Source organism: Oscarella lobularis, chromosome 7 (assembly GCF_947507565.1).
Source record: "Oscarella lobularis chromosome 7, ooOscLobu1.1, whole genome shotgun sequence".
Lineage (NCBI taxonomy): Eukaryota > Metazoa > Porifera > Homoscleromorpha > Homosclerophorida > Oscarellidae > Oscarella > Oscarella lobularis.
This window is the reverse complement of record NC_089181.1, coordinates 2,839,271-2,855,420: the sequence shown is the minus strand read 5'-3', so window position 1 is coordinate 2,855,420 and position 16,150 is coordinate 2,839,271. Positions and strand designations below refer to the sequence as shown.

Here is a 16,150-nt window from a genome sequence, read left to right as displayed (position 1 = left end):
GGAACGTGAATCCGTGCGGATTCAAGCAGCACGTGCAAGCGAACAAAGAAAGTGCGGCATTCGGTACTAGATTTTCGCGCGCTCAACGAACGATCCCATTGGATCCCATTAGGCTCCCCTAGCTAAAACCCGGATGCCTCTAGCTGAGCAAATGGGACACGATTGGCAAAGAAAGAGAAAAAAGAAACCACGCTGAGCTTTGTTTAGGCACTTCATAAGAGTTCATTCAGCCTGCTGCGTGCGTAGGTTCCGTCGACGAGCCGCCGCTTGGAGATATGCACGCATGCCCAGTTCCTTCGTTTCGTCCTGATGGCGTCAAACCGCAATGATTTGGCCTCTTCCGTCGCCTCTTCTAGTCTTCCGATAGTAAATTTTCTGCTCCGACACGCCTGTTCACTTGCAGTCATGGCCTGCTGAGCATTCGCTTCACCGAGACCCCCTTTATCCCCCTCTGGGAAAAAAATGACGGAACTGCGCGCTTTTCCTCGCCGCCGATCCACATCGAAACCCTCGCCGAGCCACGTTCTCATATCGGCTGTCGTTCACGACTCAATCGACGTCGTACGACGAGCGTACGAGCTAGCGGCGACGTCGGCGACGACGCCGAACGCCAAACAGCGCTTATCGCGTCGCACGACGGACGAATGGGGTCGATCGCCGCTTCACGTGGCCGCGTCACGACGGAAATCGCGCGCCACGCTCGATTGGCTTCTCGATAACGCGTCGTTCGATAAGAACGCCGCCGATCGGGAATCGGGCTGGACTCCAATTCATCGTGCAATCTATTACGGTAATGTGCAGAACGGCCTCAGTTTACTCAAGGTCAATCATTGCGTCTGCATTTGAAATGAGGGAATAAGAGCGAATGCCTCTTTCTCTCTCTTCGTATAGCGAGGTTCCAGTCTCTATAGTCTCGATAGGGAGCTTCTAACTCCCATCGACTTGGCGAACAAAAATCGTCCGTGGACTGCCGTCGAGCGAATGAGTAAAAAATATACAAAAAAATTGAGTTCTCTGAAAATTCTTCAGATACGGAATTGGTTGCGTGGGGATTAAATAATAACATGACGCTGGGTCATTGGGACGATTCGACGAAATTGGCTCCGGAAAAGATTGCCCACTTGTCGTCGTGCCGCGTGATAGAGGTGCTCCCCGCCCACGCGCACGTTTCTCCTAATTGATCATTATTGATGTGGATTCAGGTGGTTCTGTGCAAATTCCACACAGCGTTTCTGTGCGCGGACGGCCAGTTATTTACGTGTGGGGTAGGCCGAGGTGGGCGGCTGGGTCACGGCGACGAGCAGACCCATGTGGTGAGAATCAGCGCGGGAGGGGGGAAAATAGTCGTCTCTGCCCTTCGGGGGGACTGGAGTCTGTCTGTCTCACTCAGATTCCGAGTCCTGTTAGGAAATTGCCGCGTGGCGTGAGAGTGGTGGGAGTGGCGGCGGCAAGAAATCACACCGTTCTTTTAGGAGACAGGTAAAGAGAGATAGAGATATATCTTCTCTTCATGTTTTATTTGCTAGTGGTGTTGTGTGGACTTGTGGTATCAATGACTATTGCCAACTTGGCTTCCAAGATCAGAATACTGAGGTCTTGGCACCTAAAGAGGTAAAGGAATGTTGATGGGTTAATTGGTCCTGCTGGCAAGGTCCTCATGTTGCGGGGGTCAAATAGTTCTTGTGAAAGAAGGCAGATAGATAATCGGGGGGAGGGAATGGGATAATGGGTCTCTCAGTCTGAACTGGGAGCGCGGGACTTTCTCAGGTCAAAGCGCTCAAAGGAAAGAGAGTCGTTCACGTCGCCGCCGGACGCTATCACACGGCCGTCTCGACAAAATGGGAAGTTTTCGCTTGGGGAAAGAACGAGGGCCAACTCGGTATAAAGATAAAGGGCTTCGCGCGGAATGCCCGCGATTAGATAGAAAACAGGATATTTCAATATATTCATTGGGTGTCGTGTATTTTAGGCTACAGCAAAATAGACGCCGTTCAAGTCCAGCCTAAGCAAGTTAGAGAGATTGACAAATATTTCTTTCTCTCTCATTCCTACTTGTTGGTCTGCCTATTAAATAATGCAGGTGACTCATTTGCCTGAACGGGCGGAGATTGTTATGCTATGCGCCAGCGACGCCGCGACGGCGTGCCTCGTTCGTCCGACAAAGGGCGCAGAGATTTATGTTATGCATAGACATGGCTGCAAGAAAATATCGCTGGGGTGGGTCGCCCGGCCTTTAGAATGGGAACCGAGTTGGAAATTCGAATTTATTTTATGCAAGGATGCTGGGCTGTCCAATGAAGAAGATAAGGTTGCTAGCGAGCTTTGGTCGACTGCAGGGCGAATGCGACGAGGACGGCGAGAGCAACTGTCTACTTCTAGGCTTATTTAAAAACGGCGAGGTGAGACTGCTTGCTCTTTTAGCCCTAATACGTTGTTTTTATTGGGAGTGGGGTGTTCGGGGTCTCCTTCCTTTGTTTTGATTGGTATTCAGATTGGCATTGATGTACTGTATCAGGTGTGGAAATGGGCGTCTGGTGCGAGGACCATGCGACGGTGCACGTGGGCAAACAAAAGCGACATTGAAGGCGTTCGAGGTGCGACGGGATGACGGGCGGCGGTGGCACAATAGATTCGATATAGTGCATTTATTAATTGCAGTTGTCGACGTGGCTTTAGGAAAACAGATTTTTCTGGCTACAGGTGACAAGTTATGCGCGCTCTCCCCCTACTGGACTTCGAAGGTCTACTTATATTTTGCAGATGAAGGCCAGGTTTATCAGGCCAACTTTTTCTCTCAAAAAGAAACGTCGTCGTCCTTGTCGTCGGGCCGGCGAGAATCGTACGTTTTTCAGCAGCGGAAGCCGTTCGATCGTCGAGGAACGGACGACGGCGACGGCGACGGCGGAAGCACCCTCAAACTGACTCGTCTACCTCATCTGCATCGCGTCCAGCGAATCTTTGCCGATTACAAGGGACAAAATAGGATGGCAATTGCTTCGAATCCTCTCGCGGGGTGGGTTCTTAAGAATTCGAACAGGGGAATCGTAAATGTTTTTTTTATCGTCAGGGTCTTCCGCTTTCCCCTCCTATCAGCATCTCTACTAAAATCGGACTTGGAGCGGCTTCTCGATGACGTTGATCCATTTGACTCGATTCATGATTATCATTTGCAGGTAATACAAAGAAGCTCTGTGCTGCCGTCACCTTCTACCTCCTGCACTCGTCTTGTTTCTTCTAAAATAGTTACGAGGAGGAAGTCGTTTCCTCCCTGCCCATCGCCTTATCCTTGCAAATGCCAGCGCTCGCTTCCGTCGCTCATTTGACGGCCAAGTAGACGACGATGCCATCTGCCTAGAGGAACATGTAGCTAAACTCCTTCTACGTTACGTCTACACGGGAAATTGCAAGCCCCTTGAAACGTGGAAGGCCAAGTTGCAATGCGAAACGACTTTTGCGTTTGATTTGGACGACGACGACGACGACGACGACGACGACGACGACGACGACGACGACGACGATGTGTGGAAAAGAACAGAAGTGAAGTTCTCCGAGGCTTTGGCTGGTCCCGATGACACTCTGTCACCGAATTCCGTGCCGTCCGCCTCGTCTCTGAGTCGCGAAATATTTCCTATTGACGACAGCGACGGCGGCGGCGGCGACGACGCTTCGTCGGCACGAAAGGAAAAAGAATTCGCTAGAGCCTTCAAAGCGATGCCAGCCATTCTGCAACAACTCTACAGGGCAGCGGAACATTTGGAAGTGTTCGGTTTGGTTCAAATGTACGTCAGTTGTTAATTCGATTCTGGTGGTATGATCCCCCACGCGCGACTTCTTCATGTTTTATTTCAGGATTGGTCACGTCTGCGGCTTGCGCAAGGAACCGCCGGATGAGGTCTGGTCAGGCGCTGTGAACAGGAAAGCTAAGTAACCGCCGGATGACGCCATCACTTCGGTACCGTAAATGTTTTCCACCACTTGCTCTTTTTGTGTAGTCGTCATCTTTTTGACATCGTTCTGGAGTCGTCTGACGGGGAGCCGTTTCCTTGTCACAAATGCATTCTCAGCGCACGACTCGGTCTGACGACTTTTCCGATTTTGAATTTTCGATAACATTTTCTTTTCTCTGAAGATTACTTTTACAGTATGCTCAACTTGGGTTGGAAAGAGGTATAGCAAAGAGAGAGAGAGAGAGAGAGAGAGAGAGAGAGATTTTAAGCGCTCTAATCAGTGTTTGTGCAGGCAACTGATATGGTGCCGACGATTAAACTTCCGTTTTCAGCCAAAGTGCTGGAAGTCGTTCTGGATTATCTTTATACGGATGACGGCTCTGCACTTGAAGGTTGGAACTTAGATAAATAAATAGAGAAGAACAAAATGACTTCATTGGCCTGCTTTCTCAGGTTCGTCAAACCTTGAACTTCTAGGTCAGATTCTTATAGCTGCAGATCAGGTAGGTAATTATCCTCTTCGACTGTTACAAAGCGAAGAAGTAGCGCGTCTATTTGTAGATGCTCGTTTCTCGATTAAAAGAACTCTGCGAATTATCAATTGCTAGAAATTGTACGCGCAAGTGACGGCTCTTTGTAAAATTGGTTATTCTTCCTTTGCAGTGACGCTAAAAAATTCTGTTGACATCGTCCACTTCGCCGACACGTACAACGCTCTGCAGTTGAAGAAAACAGTCATCGAGTTCATGTGTGTCAACTTGGCTGCTTTCCTTGAAGGATCCTATTTGCTCGACCTGAAGGATGACTTAGCCGAGGAGCTTTCAACCGCTTACCAAGCGATGGTAAGAAGAAATGCACTGGTGTCGTCTCACAGCTTTGTACGTACGCAGATTCCCGCTGTTGGAGCAAGAGAACTAAAGATGACAGGTGGGTCCGTATTGTTATATATATATATAGAGAGAGAGCACTGACATCGTTCTCTTTTTTTTTTGTAGTTCTTTCGTTGGACGAGCTGTCTCGGTGTTTGCGACAGAATTCGCCTCAGCGTCTTTTGCCTGCGACTGGTAGCGTTGGGAGAAGCGTTGGCGTTGACAAAAGCGAAGCTCCCGGGACGTCGTTGGATGCGAAAAAAGTGGAAGAATTGTGCGACGACGAGAAAGCTCCGCCGTCTGTTTCTCCTACTTCTTCTCCTAAAACGAGATGCGACGAGAGAAAAGCTCTGCCTTCTTCTCCTCCTGTTTCTTCTCCTAAAGTCAGATGGAAAGTCTTAGTTGGTTTATTTACCTTCAGAATTTTGATACAGCCTCGTGACATCGACAAGGAGAAGCTGATTCAGGAGCAGCCCATTTGGCCTTGCAGCAAGTAACGCGTGACAGATTTATTGTGCTGTTATTTTAGCTTATTTTTTTTCAGCGGGGCGTCGTCCTCTTCCTCACTCGTCCAAATAATGGCGACTGAAAAGGAAAAACAAAAACAGAGTGCGGTAAGTAGAATTGAGCAGTCACCGGCGACGGATCAGAAGATGACTACTAAGGGTCATAGAAAAGGAGCAAAAATGTGCGACAAACTTTTTCTTTTCTGATTTCTCCAAGAGATTTCTTCCTCTTCGTAGAGCGGAGTTTTCAAACGGTAATTCTGCCATCCGATGGACAGTCAAGTCAGAGAAGTCTCAGAAACAGAGAAGCAGACGACTAGAACTCGAGAACAACTGTAGTACGTCTCCACCGTCCTCAAATCCATGGTAAAGACAACTGTCAGCGACCACAAGAAGCTCCGAACTGACCGTACTCACGTAAAGGGGTTGCTCTCCTCTCGCTTCGCCATCACTAGCGTTCAAGGACTTGATGGCCGAAGAAGAAGCTAAAGACAAGAATCACAAGCATCCTCTGCCGCTAAACACTTCTCCAGCAACGTCACCGCGATCAAGGTTGGCGTTGCATTACAGCCGAGAGAACGTCTAAAACGTTATCACAGAGGCTGGGAGGATTCTGTGGCAAAATCGCCCGTGCACACTTTCTCCGAGATTCTGCGCTCAGAAGAGAAAGCCAGCAGTCAGCTTGAGAGGTGGACATTATTACGTGCTATAGCGTTTTTGTTTGACTTTGACTGTCTCCCTCTATCATTTAGAATGCTAAGGAAACCGCTTGAGATCATCCAGGTGAGGCATTGAGTTCCAATCTCAATCTTCTATCGAAGACGTACCTCCAGATTGAGGAGAAGGCAATTCAAGATCTACTAAATTACTACGGCGGTGAGTATAATCCTGAAGAGCGCATCGTCGTGAGGCGCTCTGCGGAGTTGACTGCCAGTCCGACAGCGCCTCTCTGGACGAAGAAGCAGACGTGACGCTGTGAAAGAAAACGCGCGGAGTGGCGGCATGTAAAAACAATCTACTTTCACTCTGGGGGAAGGGGGGTGAGCATACTGATCACAATCAGAAAAAAAAGACACTACGTTGGTGGTAAAATGACCACCTGCGGGGCAAATACACGGCCGAATCTCGGCATTACAAAAAAAACTCAAAATGGTAATGTGAAAAGAAGTTCTATGGAATGTCAGTCTTATTTCTGTAGGAAGTTCTAAAGGAGTTTGGTACAGGTACATCGTGTGAATCGAATCCCTAGCTGACCTGACCTGTCTTTAGCTGTAAAAGAAATGAAGAGTGTTGCTACGTCGGGGAATCTTTACGGGACCCGTGATCACTTCAACGTTGACGCGAGTCGCGTGAGGGTTGTTAATAAGAGACGGACAGCGAGGCACTTTCACGACAAGGTGAGTCTATGAGAGGAGTGAGTGAGTGAGCAAGAGAGGGGAGGGACCATTTGTTATCACATACGTACCTCCGTGCAATCTTGAGGATCCTGCTGGGCAATTTCCTCCCAACTGCAATTTGTTCCGTCTTTGTGTAAACCAAGAACGTCACGATGTTCTATTGAATATCGATTCTATTCTACTTACCAGCTGCATCGTAGAATCTAACTTTGGCTCCTGTTAGATGCGTCATTCAACGAAATCGCAGCTCTTTTTTTATTCAACGTACCGCTAAAGTGCTGTCCAACGAGACACATTTCGAATCCGCCGTCTCGAATGCCATGAGGGGGTATTATTTTCCGCAATATCGGCAATTCTGGAAGAGCATCTAGAAGGAGAGGCCAATTGATTAAGTATATAAAAGGCTTATTCTTCCTGTCTACCATAAACATCAATTGACTGCGACAAGCCGTTGAGAACAATCTGCGGATTATCTCCCGTCGGAATGAAGGCAAGAAAGCCGAGGTGAACGATTTCGCTTTCCTGCAGCCATCGATCGTAGCCGAGCTTGGCCTTCACCTCGCGCAACTTGAGCCGTTTTGTGCTAACGCCGGAAAAACTGCGACAAAACATTCACAAAATAGGACAAAGGACGACGCGTGGAAAACGTACATGGCCTTCATTCCGGTTGCGTGCCCAATGCTAAGTTTCACGCACGGTGTGCCGTCGCTGAGACTCGTCATTTGAGCGTTATAATTATCAGGAGCGACGTCAATGTCGTAAAAGGGATGGGGATCTGACGTGGACGTCGCCGCGTAGGCAACGACATCGGCAGTGCCACCATAGCGTTCAATCTGAAGGACAAAACACGCAGTTCACCACTAAGGAAGTGTGCTCACTTGGTTGTTTTGCACCTGAATTGAAGGATATTCGCTTCCAGTTGCGCTCTTTATGATGCCCCTTTTCGGCCCGTCTGTCTTGTATCTCTTTTTCTGGCACTGCAGCAACAACGAGTGATGCGACAGAGTCAAAAAAAAAAGAAGAAGAAACGTTTGTATTCATTCCTACCGGATACGGTTGATTGACAATTCGTAGCACTGGACGAGCGGGTTGCCCTTCTCTCACACTCGGAAGAATGCCCATGTCTTCCAGCTCCTGCTGTCGCATACGCTGCATCATCTGCAGCTGATTCTTCCATTCCAATTCACTTTGAACTGGATCATGAGGACGCTTTCTACGGCCGTCTGTCATTGCTGCCACAGGAGCTGCCGCCGTCGCCGCCGCCGTTGCCGCCGGCTCTTGCTTGATCATAGAAACAGCAGCGGTAGCGGCAGCATTCATCTGCCGTCCACCTGCCACCATATTCACCGGTGGCATCGTTGTGGAAACGGCATTGTGACCCTGACTATCCTTAAAAATCAATTCCTCCAAATCATTCATAGATTCTTCCGTGTGGCCTAAATCCAACTCCGTCACGTCAATGGTCATCAAGTCCGACTCCGGCACGATCACTTGCGGCAACGCCAGACCAGGGCCGGCGGTCGCCTTTCCTTGATCGAGCACAGTCACCGCCGTCCCAGTCGTCGTCGTCGTCGTCGTCGTCGTCGTCGATCCCCCAACGGCACTCGTGGCGGCGGTGGCGGCGGCGGCGGCGGCGGCGGCGACGGGACCGAGACCGAGAATTTGTCCCAAGCTGGAAATCTCGTCGCCGACGCCGGCGAGCGTCAACGAACCGAAATCGCCCGACATAGTATCCATCAAATGCGCGACGTCGATGTCGTCCGTAACCAGCGCCGACGCCGACGAAGGAGGCAACTTGAAAACGGCGCCATTTCCGATCGGTTGATGTTGGTTGCTCATCACGTACAGGAGAAGCGGAGAGAACTGGGGAGAGAAGAGTTTCGATATGTTGCATATAAGAACGATGGGGAACGAGAAGCGGGGTTGGCGACGCGCGCCGATGCGCTAACGGAAAATCTCCTAGCGCCGCGCACGACGTGAAACGATCGGCGGGCGGCGACGCCGCGATTGGCTCGCACGGCGCACTTGTAATCTCGCGGGGGAAAATTTTCGCTAGGCGGTAATCGTTTCGCTCGACTATCGCCTCACTCACCCTTCGACCAATACTCGAGCAATATTTCGCCTCGCGTTGCGGCGTAAGAAGAGAAAATTCGTTGGCCGTTGATATAAACTCGGGGAATGGTCGAGGTGAGGTATGTATTTTGATTGCATCACATAGAAAAAAGGCGTGCATATATAATTATCATTTTCACTTTAGATTGAAATCTTCTTCGGCGTCGGGTGCTACGTACTGGGCCAAAGGGGGCGTTTCACTGGGACCGACGCGTTCTAAAGGTAAGATGTTCTTATCTAAAGTCATCGCTTTTTCGTATAATTCCTCGGAGAGGCGTCTTAGTTCTTTAAGCGCCTTTAGCCGACATTTTGCGACGCTGCGAAAATAGGCCATGTCCTCCTTGTGCTTTTCCATTTGATATCGCGACCAATCTTTGACGAGGAGAAAACGTCGGGTCGTCTCCTCTTCTGAACGATCGTCGCTCGATCGGGGTCTTTGTCTTTCCGGTTTTAACAGTTCGGGATCGTTCTCTTCCATTTGGGGCTTTGACGCTTCGATTTGAGCGAGTCGCATCTGCAAAATTCGTTGAGCCTCTTTTGCCGCTTCTTTGCGCGAATCCGTAGGCTTTCTCTTCTTTTTCGCTAGATTTGCACCCGACTTGCGACATGGAATGATATCGCGAAGCTGTCGGACACTCGAAGAACCGAAAATTCGTCCGAAAAGCATCTACACTTCTACGATTTAGCGCGCGTGCATTCGTGTAGATATCAATTAACGAATAGTCTGTCAGCTTGCGAAAAGCCGTATTGGCGTCTTTCAGCTCAACCAACATAACAGAGAAAGAAAGAAAGGTGCGTATTGTTTATACAAACAGACGATAGAAACGTGTAAAAACGCCAGCGACGTCTCGCGAAGAGAGAACACGCCCTATTTTTCGTTCGGTAGTTCAGCGTCGCGATGTCGCTCGTCTGTCCCATTCGCGGAAGGCAAATTTATTGTCGCACGTAACTAAAACTTAGTTCTGACACCCAGTAAGGAGGAGATCGCTAACGTTGCCTAGCGAGACAAGATCCGCCATCGCCGCCGCCGCCGCTGCGACCCAATCCTCGTGCCGGCATTTCCGGGATTGAAATAACCCGATCGCCCTAGTCACGCTCTCGCGTGCACTTAGTGCGCTTCAACAGAATAACATTTGATCATATCTAATAACGGCGGCGGCGGCGAACGGAAAGACTATTTGCCAGTTGCCTCAGCGACTGGCCACACTTCGATTGTTTCTCCGCGCTTCGAATAAGGGATATTCATCCGTTCGTTCTTTCATTCATCGTTAGGGTCGTGCGCGCGCGCGAGTGAGAGAAATGGCGGCAACGATTTCCGCGCCGCCCGCGCCTACTTGGCGGCGGCACGAGCCGACGTCGGACGTTTCCGACCAACTTCCTTCGCTCAAGCATCGAGACGACGACGGTGCGAACGAAGACAATGGCAGGTAGGAATTCGAAAAGGAGAGATCCTGCTTGGTTTTGGCGGTATTCTTCACATCCTGTTTTGCATTTGTTCGTGACTCCGTCACTCGCCTTTCTTTTCTGACGCAAATCTGTCTCCTTTTGTCGTGCTTCGCGCGCTCTTTAGCAGAGCTAGCGTGCGCTGCGAAACGCAAGCGACTCTATTCCCTTCGAAAGAAACGCGTACAATCCCCTCCTAACAGTCTTTTCCCCTCTCCGTTCTTTCAGTGCCGAATTGCCGGCGAACATCCGTCCGGCGGAACTGGACGTAATTTGCGGGAATCCGCTTCGCGTCATCCCCCTTCTGGAATTGGTGATGCAAAACGGCGTGGGAGCCCTAAAAACAAAAGCTCGCGGTCGCGTCAATTACGCGGGCGTTCTCGAACTCGTCCAGCTCGTCTGCAAACGTCACGAAAGCGATCACGGCGTCGCGCACGCGGTGCTCGACGCTCTCGACACGTTCATCAAATCGTGCCCGCCGCACGCCGTCGCCGCTCCGCTCGAAGAACTCGTTTTTGATCTACTCGCCGTCCATCGAGACAACGGCAGCGTCGTCGCTCACGTATTCGATAAATTTGCCGTCATGAGTGTGACGGAGCGACCGTGCTACGGCATTCTTCTCGCAATGAAAATGCTTCAGCCGGCCAACGTCGATGTCGTCGCACACTGCATTCGACTCATGCGCAAGTCGAGAGATAAAGGCGGACTTGAGGCGATTTTCAATTGCGTTCAAACGCTCGTCGTCGGAGCGTCGGTGCCGTGGAAACGCGGTCTCGTCAGTAGTAACGTTTTTTCCGAATTGCGTTCGCTTCTCGACGACGACGACGAGGATCTCGTCGTCTTGTTGCCCATGGCGAAACGATTTCTCGTTTTCGCGCGTCAGCTCATCGAACGAAACGAGCAAGTTTTGCGCGAAATGCTCGAACTTCGTCATCACTTGCCTATGCTCAAGTTAATGAGTCGACTGGGCGACGACGACGACGTTCAATTGCTCGGCTGTCAATTGCTTCACGTCTTCAGCTCGACGTCGGTCGGTCGTCGGCTCATCAATTGTTTGGAAGCGTACGATTGCATTGTGCACTGTCTCTGCAACTACGTCGATCGGGCGACGATTCTCGTCGTCGCCTTGCGTTTTCTTATCAATATGTCGACGACGGAGGCGTGTTGCAAGCTCATCATTTGCACGGGAATCGTTCCTCACGTCGTCCAATGTCTCTATCGATCCGACGTCGTTGCACTCGAATCGCTCTATCACTGTTGCACGCTTCTCATCAATTTGTCCAGCGATCGAGGCTGGATTAGCGCCGCTCTCTACAAAGCCGACGTTCATCTCGCTCTTCGGCATCTTCTTGTCGCTCCACGACGTTTTCCCGTTCAACTGCTCACGCACGCTTGTTGCGTTCTCGTCAATCTCACGTCGTCCTTCGCCACTTTCGTCGGCGACGGCGGATTTGCTCTCATCGACGCAAACATTCATAACTTTCTAATCGACGCCGTCGTCGCGCACTCCGCCGCCGCTGTCGCCGACAAAGACGGAAAAGGCGCTCATCTCGCCATGCACGCCTGCTGGGTCGTCGCCAATTTGAGTCAACTCGACGAAGTGCGACACGTTCTCGTCGACGATCGATTCGTTTCTCGTCTCGTCGGCGTCGTCGCTCTCTATTCCACCGATCCGCGCGTCTTCTCCAAAGCGCTTCAAGCGCTCGCCGCCGTCGCCGCGTCGGCCGACGACAAGGCCGTACTGGGCGGAACGCGCGTGCCGCGAGCAATCGTTCAGCTGCTCGCGACGCGACGACCGCTTCTCGCTCATCTCGCTCGCTTGCTATTCGGCGTCTTCGCCAATATGGCCTTTCACTGCAACGCTAATAAACGTCGTCTCACCGAATACGGCGCTCATCGGCAGATAATTCGCTACATGCTCGTCTATCGCGACGACGCTGCCCTCCAGGTACGGTATTTAATTTAATAGCTCCTTTCCCGCGAGGGGACTTTGTGAAACCATGTACCTAAAGCTATGATTGGAATTGGGACTTCATTAGTTATGCAGCCTTAGGCTGAACGGCAGTTGACCCATTACTATTCTAAAGTCAATTTTTATCTTTAGGTGGCTGGCTGTCGGGCCCTGTTCAGTATTGGCATCAATGACAAGAGCAAAAAAATTATGCTGGAACGACTCGCTCTCGAGACGATTCAACGACTAATGACGACCCATCGTCAGCACGTCGAAGCGCAAAAACAAGGACTGCTCGTCTTGGCGGCATTGGCGCTCGTCGACATGGAATCGCGACGCATTCTCGTCGACTTTGGCTGTCTCGTCAACGTTCAAGCGACTCTTGTTCAGATGCCGCTCGTTGCCGACGTGCAAACGCTCGGAATCATCGTCCTCTTGCGACTGGCGAGAAACGAGTGCAACTTGAAACGAATCGCCGAAATTGGCGCCGTGCGGCTGACCGAACAGGCAATGAGGCAATTTCCCAACGAAGTGGACATACAGAATTGCGGGGCGACGCTCTTGAACAATCTCTGCTGCGGCGTGGTGGCGAAAAAACAATTGGGACTTTCTCACAAGAAAGCGAAAGTGAATCGCAGCGACGCTCTCGTTGTTCAACGTTTCGCCGGCTTTTCTCATCACGCCTGTCCCAACTGTCGCACCGACGACGGCGGCGGCGGCGGCAGTGGGGCGTCCGAGTTGATCGTGACAATCAATCCGCTACCCGTCGACGTCTTTCAAGATCTCGTCGAACGCGGCTGGTTTCGTCGCGGCGGCATTCATCTCTTTCTCTACGCTTCGTCTCACGCGTCCGCCTGCGACACGGTCGAACTGCGCGTGCGAATCGACGCATTCGACGCCTCGTCGCGATCGTCCTACGGGCGCGTGACGAAAAAATGCGCCAAGAAGTGTGTCACCGTGCGTACGATTCGACCGCGCTTCACCGACGAATCGTTCGACTTATATCGTCGCTATCAGACGGAGCGGCACGACGCCGAACACGTCACGCCGGAGTCGTTTCGCGCTCACGTCGTCGACAGTCCGCTGACGCCCGTTACCAAGGACGGCGTCGAGTACGGCACATTTCATCAAGAGTATCGCATTGACGATCGTCTCGTTGGCGTCGGCGTCATCGACGTTCTTCCGCGTGCCGTCTGCAGCGTCTATATGTACTATGATCCGTCGCCGGACGTCGCGAAGCTCTCCCTGGGCATCTTTTCGACGCTAAAGGAAATCGAATTCGCCGCGGCGTTAAATAGAAAAGGAGCGTCTATTTCGCACTATTACTTGGGCAATTTTAATCCGAATAATGCAAAGCTGCTCTACAAGGCTTCGTATCAGCCCGCCGAGGTGTTCTGCGCTTACGCGCAGGGGGGCTGGTTGCCTTATGATGCGTCGGAATCAGATTCGATTTTGTTCAAGAAAAATTGTCTTTCAGTTATCAAGCCACCGCCACCGCCGCCGCCGCTGCTCCTCATGAGCTTTCTGAATGATATCAGATTTCGGCTTGAGGATAAGTGCTGGGACTACCAAGGCTTGGTGTCTCAGTATGTAGTCAACTGTCAGAATAGAGTGCAGGACGCTCTCGCAGCGCTTGTTGGTGCAGTTGGACCAAAGATCGCTGCTAGACTCACGATAGATGTGGAGGTGATAGGGGCAGACAGCCACTAAACCTTTGCTTGTACATTGTGTGTATATTTGAACTTAAGTTTTTTACAGTGCAGCAGGTGCTCTCTGTTTTTTTTTCACGAATTTTAAATGTAAAGTTAGACCCACCCAGCATACGTACATGGCACGTCACGATGTGATATCTATGGTGACACGTGCTTTCGTTAGTTGGTGTGCGCAGTCTCGTCTGCGCAAGAATCATGGCGGACCATCAGGACTTCTATTTGCGCTACTATGTCGGCCACAAGGGTCAATTCGGCCACGAATTTTTAGAGATCGAATTTAGACCCGACGGTTAGTCGCATTGCCTGGCATAAATCGAGACGGGGGCCCCCCAACGAGTCGTTCGTGCGCTTTCTAGGCAAACTGCGCTACGCAAACAATTCTCAATACAAAAACGACACGATGATTCGCAAAGAGGTACGATCGCCAAAGCCCAATCGCAATCGAAATCATCGTCTTCACAGTGCCACGTTCATCGATGCGTTCTCGCCGAAATAAAGCGAATAGTCGAAGATAGCGAGGTGAAAAAAGCGAAAAAACGATTCGCAATTCAATCGAACGAAGCCTATGTAAAGGTGATGCAAGAAGACGACGCTCTGTGGCCGCAACCGGATCGAGTCGGTCGCCAGGAATTGGAAATCGTTCTCGGCGATCAGCACATTTCCTTCTCGACGTCGAAAATCGGCACGCTGGGCGACGTGAACGCGTGCAAGTGAGTCGACGCGAAAGCGCGAGGACGAATTCCAACGTTTTTTTTCTTTTTTCTCTCTCTCTTCAGAGATGCGGACGGATTGCGTGGTTTTTACTATCTCGTTCAGGATATTAAGTGCTTGGTTTTCTCTCTAATTGGCCTTCACTTCAAGATCAAGCCAATCTAAGAAGGTCGCCAAAAAAATAACGTGGGCAGTGGTTACTCTTGTTGCATCATAAGTCTAAGTAACTAAAGGAATGTCCAAAACCATCAGCCACCATAGATGTATGCATGAGTCATTATAACGTGCAAACTCTTAGTAAACCGAGAACGTCTATGCTAAAACGACTGCAAAGAGAATTGAGACGGCGAGAGAAACAAAAGAATAGGCTAAGCCCGCAGCACCTTAGAGAGAGAGAGAGAATTCAATTTGGATAGATTTTCTTCTCTCCCTGTACCTTCTGTAGGCGGCGGCGTTGTTGGCGTTGTTAGGGGTACGCAGACGGGTTTGCCGTCAGTGCACGTGCTAAACGAATCTTGACTATCAGACAATACTCTCGTGAAAGTTTAGATTTTCGAACCATTTGTAATTATCCGGATCTGCGTTGACGGAAGGATCGGACACGTCTTCGGGTTCCACTTGATCGCCTGCCAAATATTGCTTGTTATTGATCAAGCAGACGTCTGATCCTAGACGAAAACTACGTCATCGTAGAGAAACTGCGAGCGAAAGGAACGCGAACCCATCGTGACACCGCCTACGGCATCGAGACAATGACGCGTTCCGCATGTCGCCACTTGACAGCACTTTTTCGACGTGTCGCAACTCGCGTCGCTAGTGCAGGTCACCTTGCAACTCGAGGGACTCATATTACTGTCTTCGGGACAGGTTCCGACGTGAGGAGCGTCGGTCGAGCTCATCGTCGTACTGGCAACCGTACTGGCAACCGAAGGAACATCTAGATATGAACGGTAGGTAGAGAGAGATCGGGAACGGTACTGAGATCACCTGTTGACGATTGCGAACATACGTAGATGCTAGGCGCCTGGCTTTGGCAACATTTTTTCGTTCCCGCTCCGCAGTCATTGTCCGTTTTGCACGTTCCCGCGTCGTCCGGATCGACGATCGACGTCGTGATAGACGAAGGTGGCGGACATGCGCCGGGTTTGACGAATACTGAAGAGAGAAGAGTATAACAATGAGGAAGTCGCGAGAAGGGGCGCCCCGCCCGCGTGCCTTTTGTAGGAGGAGGAAGAGTCGGGAAAAGGTTTCCAAAAGCGACGCGAGCTAGGTACGAAAGCAAGAGCGCCGAAACGAGCATGATCGCAACTGAGAGTTCGACGCGTTTCTCAGAAACAGGAAGTAGAGGTTATCTAATATCTATCACAGTACTAATAATTAAGTATTTCGTTCGAAAAAACGAGCTCGTACGGGACTGTTGCTAATCAGCAAACCTATTTTTGATGAGTATTTTTTTTCAGCCCCAGAGACGGGACATCGGACATCGAAACCAGGGATGTCGA

General features: G+C 50.6%; 6 protein-coding genes across 7 annotated transcripts; 3 read left to right on the top strand and 3 right to left on the bottom strand.

The window, feature by feature from the left end:
* Nucleotides 1–209: 209 nt before the first annotated feature.
* On the top strand, nt 210–6,433 carry LOC136189204 (inhibitor of Bruton tyrosine kinase-like). Its single transcript, XM_065977100.1, has 31 exons — nt 210–822; nt 892–985; nt 1,030–1,145; nt 1,203–1,313; nt 1,391–1,479; nt 1,527–1,611; nt 1,768–1,879; nt 1,970–2,010; nt 2,081–2,217; nt 2,279–2,399; nt 2,516–2,594; nt 2,659–2,700; nt 2,761–3,013; nt 3,068–3,173; nt 3,244–3,779; nt 3,850–3,924; nt 3,993–4,075; nt 4,130–4,167; nt 4,240–4,339; nt 4,401–4,450; nt 4,509–4,560; nt 4,611–4,789; nt 4,838–4,874; nt 4,943–5,199; nt 5,251–5,309; nt 5,361–5,504; nt 5,560–5,688; nt 5,746–5,874; nt 5,922–6,011; nt 6,075–6,105; nt 6,156–6,433. Exons 1-31 carry the CDS (start codon nt 463–465, stop codon nt 6,291–6,293), a joined length of 3,873 nt encoding a protein of 1,290 aa, XP_065833172.1. The 5' UTR covers nt 210–462; the 3' UTR covers nt 6,294–6,433.
* Nucleotides 6,328–8,878, bottom strand: LOC136189214 (uncharacterized). Its single transcript, XM_065977110.1, has 10 exons — nt 8,812–8,878; nt 7,767–8,582; nt 7,613–7,696; nt 7,371–7,552; nt 7,142–7,317; nt 6,988–7,086; nt 6,906–6,935; nt 6,788–6,846; nt 6,582–6,725; nt 6,328–6,526 (listed from the first exon to the last, which is right to left on the bottom strand). The coding sequence occupies exons 2-9, from the start codon at nt 8,556–8,558 to the stop codon at nt 6,588–6,590; spliced, it is 1,560 nt and encodes a 519-aa protein (XP_065833182.1). The 5' UTR covers nt 8,559–8,582; nt 8,812–8,878; the 3' UTR covers nt 6,328–6,526; nt 6,582–6,587.
* An 89-nt stretch (nt 8,879–8,967) lies between these two features.
* Nucleotides 8,968–9,498, bottom strand: LOC136189094 (large ribosomal subunit protein mL40-like). Its single transcript, XM_065976939.1, has one exon. It carries the CDS (start codon nt 9,496–9,498, stop codon nt 8,968–8,970), a length of 531 nt encoding a protein of 176 aa, XP_065833011.1.
* On the top strand, nt 9,409–14,043 carry LOC136189207 (uncharacterized). The gene is made up of 4 exons (XM_065977103.1): nt 9,409–9,623; nt 10,104–10,258; nt 10,503–12,222; nt 12,379–14,043. The coding sequence occupies exons 2-4, from the start codon at nt 10,131–10,133 to the stop codon at nt 13,933–13,935; spliced, it is 3,405 nt and encodes a 1,134-aa protein (XP_065833175.1). The 5' UTR covers nt 9,409–9,623; nt 10,104–10,130; the 3' UTR covers nt 13,936–14,043.
* A 42-nt stretch (nt 14,044–14,085) lies between these two features.
* LOC136189236 (protein mago nashi homolog) lies at nt 14,086–14,957 on the top strand. Its single transcript, XM_065977144.1, has 5 exons — nt 14,086–14,226; nt 14,294–14,352; nt 14,400–14,456; nt 14,511–14,647; nt 14,714–14,957. The coding sequence occupies exons 1-5, from the start codon at nt 14,133–14,135 to the stop codon at nt 14,811–14,813; spliced, it is 447 nt and encodes a 148-aa protein (XP_065833216.1). The 5' UTR covers nt 14,086–14,132; the 3' UTR covers nt 14,814–14,957.
* On the bottom strand, nt 14,831–16,139 carry LOC136189231 (uncharacterized). Of its 2 annotated transcripts, XM_065977137.1 has the most exons (7): nt 16,082–16,139; nt 15,864–16,007; nt 15,636–15,803; nt 15,370–15,585; nt 15,208–15,316; nt 15,085–15,152; nt 14,831–15,031 (listed from the first exon to the last, which is right to left on the bottom strand). In XM_065977137.1, exons 2-7 carry the CDS (start codon nt 15,946–15,948, stop codon nt 14,961–14,963), a joined length of 717 nt encoding a protein of 238 aa, XP_065833209.1. In that variant the 5' UTR covers nt 15,949–16,007; nt 16,082–16,139; the 3' UTR covers nt 14,831–14,960. The 2 variants fall into 2 exon arrangements, with proteins under 2 accessions (XP_065833209.1, XP_065833208.1); XM_065977136.1 differs by having other exon boundaries at nt 15,864–16,119.
* Nucleotides 16,140–16,150: the final 11 nt, after the last annotated feature.

Excerpts from the sequence above, each read along its gene's own strand:
- LOC136189231 (XM_065977137.1), bottom strand. The coding sequence starts at position 15,948 with ATGCTCGTTTCGGCGCTCTTGCTTTCGTACCTAGCTCGCGTCGCTTTT. Across the intron at positions 15,804-15,863 it reads TCTTCCTCCTCCTACAAAAG|TATTCGTCAAACCCGGCGCA; the intron begins GCACGCGGGCGG and ends TTCTCTCTTCAG. Across the intron at positions 15,153-15,207 it reads GATCCGGATAATTACAAATG|CACGTGCACTGACGGCAAAC; the intron begins GTTCGAAAATCT and ends AGATTCGTTTAG.
- LOC136189094 (XM_065976939.1), bottom strand. The coding sequence starts at position 9,498 with ATGCTTTTCGGACGAATTTTCGGTTCTTCGAGTGTCCGACAGCTTCGC.
- LOC136189214 (XM_065977110.1), bottom strand. The coding sequence starts at position 8,558 with ATGAGCAACCAACATCAACCGATCGGAAATGGCGCCGTTTTCAAGTTG. Across the intron at positions 7,087-7,141 it reads GCAGTCAATTGATGTTTATG|ATGCTCTTCCAGAATTGCCG; the intron begins GTAGACAGGAAG and ends CTCTCCTTCTAG. Across the intron at positions 6,847-6,905 it reads TAGATTCTACGATGCAGCTG|ACGGAACAAATTGCAGTTGG; the intron begins GTAAGTAGAATA and ends GTTTACACAAAG.
- LOC136189236 (XM_065977144.1), top strand. The coding sequence starts at position 14,133 with ATGGCGGACCATCAGGACTTCTATTTGCGCTACTATGTCGGCCACAAG. Across the intron at positions 14,353-14,399 it reads ACACGATGATTCGCAAAGAG|TGCCACGTTCATCGATGCGT; the intron begins GTACGATCGCCA and ends TCGTCTTCACAG. Across the intron at positions 14,457-14,510 it reads GAATAGTCGAAGATAGCGAG|GTGATGCAAGAAGACGACGC; the intron begins GTGAAAAAAGCG and ends GCCTATGTAAAG.
- LOC136189204 (XM_065977100.1), top strand. The coding sequence starts at position 463 with ATGACGGAACTGCGCGCTTTTCCTCGCCGCCGATCCACATCGAAACCC. Across the intron at positions 1,146-1,202 it reads CGTCGTGCCGCGTGATAGAG|GTGGTTCTGTGCAAATTCCA; the intron begins GTGCTCCCCGCC and ends ATGTGGATTCAG. Across the intron at positions 1,612-1,767 it reads AGGTCTTGGCACCTAAAGAG|GTCAAAGCGCTCAAAGGAAA; the intron begins GTAAAGGAATGT and ends GGACTTTCTCAG.
- LOC136189207 (XM_065977103.1), top strand. The coding sequence starts at position 10,131 with ATGGCGGCAACGATTTCCGCGCCGCCCGCGCCTACTTGGCGGCGGCAC. Across the intron at positions 10,259-10,502 it reads GCGAACGAAGACAATGGCAG|TGCCGAATTGCCGGCGAACA; the intron begins GTAGGAATTCGA and ends CCGTTCTTTCAG. Across the intron at positions 12,223-12,378 it reads GCGACGACGCTGCCCTCCAG|GTGGCTGGCTGTCGGGCCCT; the intron begins GTACGGTATTTA and ends TTTTATCTTTAG.